Here is a 5110-nt window from a genome sequence, read left to right on the forward strand (position 1 = left end):
TATATATATATATATATAAAAATATATATAAATTACACACGCACACAAAAGCAATGCCACAGGAAAACATCGTGCAGATTTGTACAAAGCTCTCTCTCTCTCTCTTCTCTCTCTCTCTCTCTCTATTCTCTCTCTCTCTCTATATATATATCATTTTTATATATATATATATATTATATATATTATTATTATATATACATATATGTGTGTGTGCCTGTATGTTTATATATATGATATATACACATACATTCATTTAATATTATTTTAACCAGTCTGTTTTAAAAGTTTGGGTTTCTTACTGCTACCATTGATATTTTTTTGAATGTCATTCCTTCATTTATTATTGCACATTAGTTAGTGGATACGAATTATGCTGGGTTAATTTGATAAGAAAGCTCAAGGTTATGTTATTTTTTATATTTTATTTACAAAATTATGACGCAAGACATCATGGATAGATTTAATGATCTTGTATTACACAAGAACTTGATTACATGAGGTTGCGTTATGATGAAGCTTAACTACTACCCCACTGTTGTGTGTTCCTTTGATTTATCTTCCAGGTAATTTACCTACATTATTTTCATTCCTCTGGCGAGAATAATTTTCTTTATCTGTCTTTGTAAACCTTGCCAGAAAGGAGTCCACGTATTCTTCGGTAAATACTAAAAGGAACTTGACGTGTTATATTACTGCGCAGATGCTATTTATTTAGGGCTTAAAGAATCATGTTTAAAATCATTGGTCACACTTACAAAGTAGTAGAATGAAAATCTAAATCAGGGATAAAGCAGCCCATTTAGGTTGACTTATAAATGACATGCACGGGAATGTTATGATAATTTATACACAGTTGATTATATACCAAACCAGTACTTTTGTGGACAAACTACTTTTAAAAACTTGAGATTTCGTTTTGAAATAAATTACCCCATCTTGATTGTGTGAGATCATCATGAGTTGGTGAAGGTTGAATTCCAGCGGACTTGTTATCGTAGTGTATGGTTATCGGAGTGTATGGTTATCGGAGTGTATGGTTATCGTAGTTTATGGTTCCGTCCCCATGAAGTTTCCCCCTTTATGTATAGGTCAGGTTAGGATAGTGATTGCTCATTGGAGTTTGGGAAAGTGTGGTGTATGATATTTAGATGTGTAAAATATTTCTGTTGGGTCAGGGATTATAGTTTATAAACAAAGATTGTTGAACTGCCCACCGCATGGATAGATGTCGTATGAGGAAGTTTACCCAAAGATTGTGTACCGATGATTTGGAGATTTATGAATTAGATGACTGAAGTCTGTCAAAAAGTCATTGGACAAAAACCTAGAAAGTTTTCTGGAAGGTTACCTTGACCCAGAGGAAATGGCTTTAGATCATCAATAGCGATCCGATAATTTATAACACGATTGGTAGTATATATAGACTGAATGGTCTTGGCCTTGGTCCTTGGCTACCCTCTCAGATGCTTCTTGAGTTATTGTCCATAAGCCTTAACACAGTCCTGGTGACAGACACTTTTCTGAGAATGAGGTGAACGATTAACTTATGTTGAATGTGACAGAAGCGGCATTTATGACATTTCCTTCATTTCACAAAGTAACTTTCAGAAGTTTGTCGACTTTTTTTTTTCTAAGGAGTAAGGTTGCTAACGATCCAGCTCCTGTAAGCGGTGACGTCTGTGTACACTGCTGGGACTCCGGCCACACCACATTGAGGTTGTCCGAAGGACACCACCCCCACCTGAAATAATTGAGGAACGAATTCATTAACCGAATAAGTGAGTCAAATAGAATATAGTCTCTTCAATTCTCACAGTTAACTAATTTTGGAAAATTAAAAGTAACAGAAGAATGAATATACTTACGATGGAGTATCGGGGTCTGGCAGGGTCGGAAATCATAACTGGTCCACCAGAATCACCAAAGCAAGAGTCTCTGCGGCCTTCACCTCCGAAGCAGACCTGTGAGAAAAAGGAATTTTCCATAAGTGTTACAGAAATATTTGGAACGCATGAGGGCTGTCGCTGATAAAAGGCGAAGGCACGGTTCATTGTAGTCCATTAACAAATTCGAGTTTAGAATCACAAACAGAAGCAGTGAACCCAAGTTTCAAACTGAAGAAGTTTATTTCCTAGATGTTAGTGGTATTAATGAACCTTTTGATTAGGTTCACGTATCTAAGCTCTGTGTGAGCTGAGCGTCGGATGTGGAATGTAAAGTATCATCGCTTTTGTTTAGTGCGCACAAAACAGGTGTAGGCATGTAACAGTATTGATATGCATCATATATTTTAAATGATCTTGATTTAGGAATTTGTTTTTATGAACTTCAGGGAGATTGTCTTTATAAAACTTTTACTGGCTTCAGTTAGCAATGACTGTATGTACATTGTTATTGCTCGAAAATGACAAACCTCCACCTTCATTTGCCCCACTATCGTTTCTTTGTGACTTGACTTTGTGATACTGTGTATTTTTTTTTCTTTTTACTGACCAAAGATATTGCAAATTATGAATGAGGATTTTTCAACCGCCCGACCATATATACAGTATTGTGGTATGAAGTTCTGTCATGGGTTGTGTGATGATGATTTTATATTTACCTGTTCTTGGATAAGGCTGTTGTTGTAGTGGGGATTGCAGGTGTCCCTGTCGACGAAAGGCAGAGTGACGTGTTGCAGAATTTGGGTGTTGGGTCCGTTCTCTGTTGTGCCCCATCCGGCCACAGAAGCCTGACGGCTTCCCACAAGGCTAGCCACGGTCGCTCCTTCAGCAGGCAGACAGATGGGCCCGATGTAAACTATAAGGAAAGAAAAGTATATAAATGAGTGGAATTGTTTCTGTGGAACATGGTTCCATAGTCTCTCTCTCTCTCTCTCTCTCTCTCTCTCTCTCTCTCTCTCTCTCGGCAATATGTACCGACACACACACAAATGTTTTGTGGCACATTATTTCAGTTAAGTCCCCTACAGTGATTGTTCTGAAGTAGTAGAACAATGGGTTGAACGCGTTATATTTCTTCTTTTGGATACTTGACTCAATTCTGTCCAATTATTTGTTTACTTTGAGTACTATGAAATTTTTGTTGTACAATTGGTGGATACATCGTTCCCCCTTGATGTACAACCTTGAAGAAGCAGTATCTCCTCTGGAAGGATGTATTGTCGGATTCTAGGAAAGCAGAAATATAAAGAGACTTCCAAAGCTGGGTAGTAAACAGAGACAGCCAGCAAAACCTGCATCCCACGGCTTGCTCATTTCTATGGAGAAAATGTTGGAATTGGTAGCTTCACGGGTATAAAGAGGTCACTTTTGGAGAAGACAGAGGCAGTGTTGCAGCAGAGGAAGTGGAACCCAAGAGATCTGGGCAGGGCCACTGATCAGACGAATTGGCTTTAATTCAGTCCGACCGCCACTTCAAGCCAAGATGAAGCAGGCAAACTATTGGATAATGACCCATAATGAGATTGGCCTTGTAAAGCAAACAGAGCTGTAGTTATTAAACGATACGCTGTTATAGATTTAGGTATATTTGGAATTACATAAACAAACAGCTCCTGTCTTTATGATTCTTCGTATAACTGAGTCTGCAATTGTGAATCATATCCACCTCTAGAAGCATGTTCCCTCGTAGTGGGGTATTGCCATTAGTGCACGTCAAGTGGTGCACTGTAGGCATTACTGAAGGGTCTTTATAGCGTCTTTCGTCCCATAACAGCAACCCCTTTCATTCCTCTCAACGCACTTCCGTTCATATTTTCTTCCTTTCATCTTATTTCCATACTCTATAACAGTTACACCTTTCGAACCTTTTACTGTCAATTTCCGTGTCAGCGCTGAATGACCTCATAGGTCCCAGCGCCCTTTGGCCCACATTCTATTTGAATTCCATTCAAGGAGCATGGCATTGTGTTCTGTTCACAACGCAAGGCCTCTGTATCTGGGATGAAGAACAGAAGTGAAACCGTGAAAGAAATGAGAACCCTGAAGTTCCATACCTGTGAATTGGACTGGTCGATCGAGCCTGATGAGGGCGATGTCGTCGCTGACGGTGCCACGGGTGTTGAAGGTCGGGTGGACGATGACCTGCTCAGGGGCGAAGTCCTGGTGAGGCTCACTGCAGCGTTGGCCGGTCGTAGTGGACTGGCAGTCGCTGCTGGCGTTGATGTCGTATTCACCCAAGCGGACGACAGTGCTGGAATCATAATCATAATAATGGTGAGGTGGTTACAATGCCAACGCGAAATGGAAGGATGCTCGTCTCTCAAGGGTCGCTTCCGGAAGTCGACTCGTGAATTTCAGGGATTCTTATATAATGATCATAGCAAACTTTTACCTAAAATGTCGTCTATGCCTTAAGAGCTAATTTAATTTGATTTTCTATTGTTATGCATTTCGTACTTTTGTTTATGAAATGGTACGCTTAAATAGCACACACACACACACACACACACACAGAGAGAGCAGAGAGGAATGAGGGAGAGAGAGGATGGGGAACGAGAGAGAGAGAGAGAGAGAGAGAGAGTTATTCGCGTTCAGTTCTTGACTGCCAATCTGTATTTTTTGAGCTTCCCACCTAAATTGAGGTTTATAAACGTTACCTTCATAGTCACCCAACCCCGACCTTAGTCAACGAAGTATGCCTTGTCGAAGGACATAGGTAACAAAGACCTTACGTAGATTATTGTTGTCGTCTGTTTTGATTCTATTTTTTTATCATTTTTATCTGGTGGGAGTGATTTCCGCTTCCTTGTGCATCCGCCGTGCAGATATTGTATATATATATTATATATATATTATATATATATATATATATATTATATATAATATATATATATGTTTGTATACACATTTATTTATATATATATACGTATATATATATATATATATATTATATATATATATATATATATATGTATGTTTATATATGTATACACATTTATTTTCATATTATTATATATATATGTATATTATATATATATATATATATAATATATATATATATATATATATATATAATATTAAAAATATATATGCGTGAGTATAAGATTACGTATATAGGCGATTTATAAAAGTGTGACTAATTATTTCCCAATATATGGCTAGATCTG

The 5110-nt window shown here is 37.8% G+C and overlaps 1 protein-coding gene across 1 annotated transcript in view; it reads right to left on the bottom strand.

The window, feature by feature from the left end:
* Nucleotides 1-407: 407 nt before the first annotated feature.
* The window catches only part of LOC135222388 (CLIP domain-containing serine protease HP8-like), an 11587-nt gene continuing 6884 nt past the window's right edge, over nt 408-5110 (bottom strand). Inside the window, exons 7-10 of the mRNA XM_064260476.1 lie at nt 3998-4194; nt 2603-2799; nt 1866-1961; nt 408-1741 (exon numbers count right to left, since the gene is read on the bottom strand). Coding sequence (XP_064116546.1) covers nt 1631-1741; nt 1866-1961; nt 2603-2799; nt 3998-4194 — 601 coding nt within the window. The 3' untranslated portion in view covers nt 408-1630. The remainder of the gene's footprint in view (nt 1742-1865; nt 1962-2602; nt 2800-3997; nt 4195-5110) is intronic.

Source organism: Macrobrachium nipponense, chromosome 3, assembly GCF_015104395.2.
Source record: "Macrobrachium nipponense isolate FS-2020 chromosome 3, ASM1510439v2, whole genome shotgun sequence".
In the NCBI taxonomy this organism is placed as follows: domain Eukaryota; kingdom Metazoa; phylum Arthropoda; class Malacostraca; order Decapoda; family Palaemonidae; genus Macrobrachium; species Macrobrachium nipponense.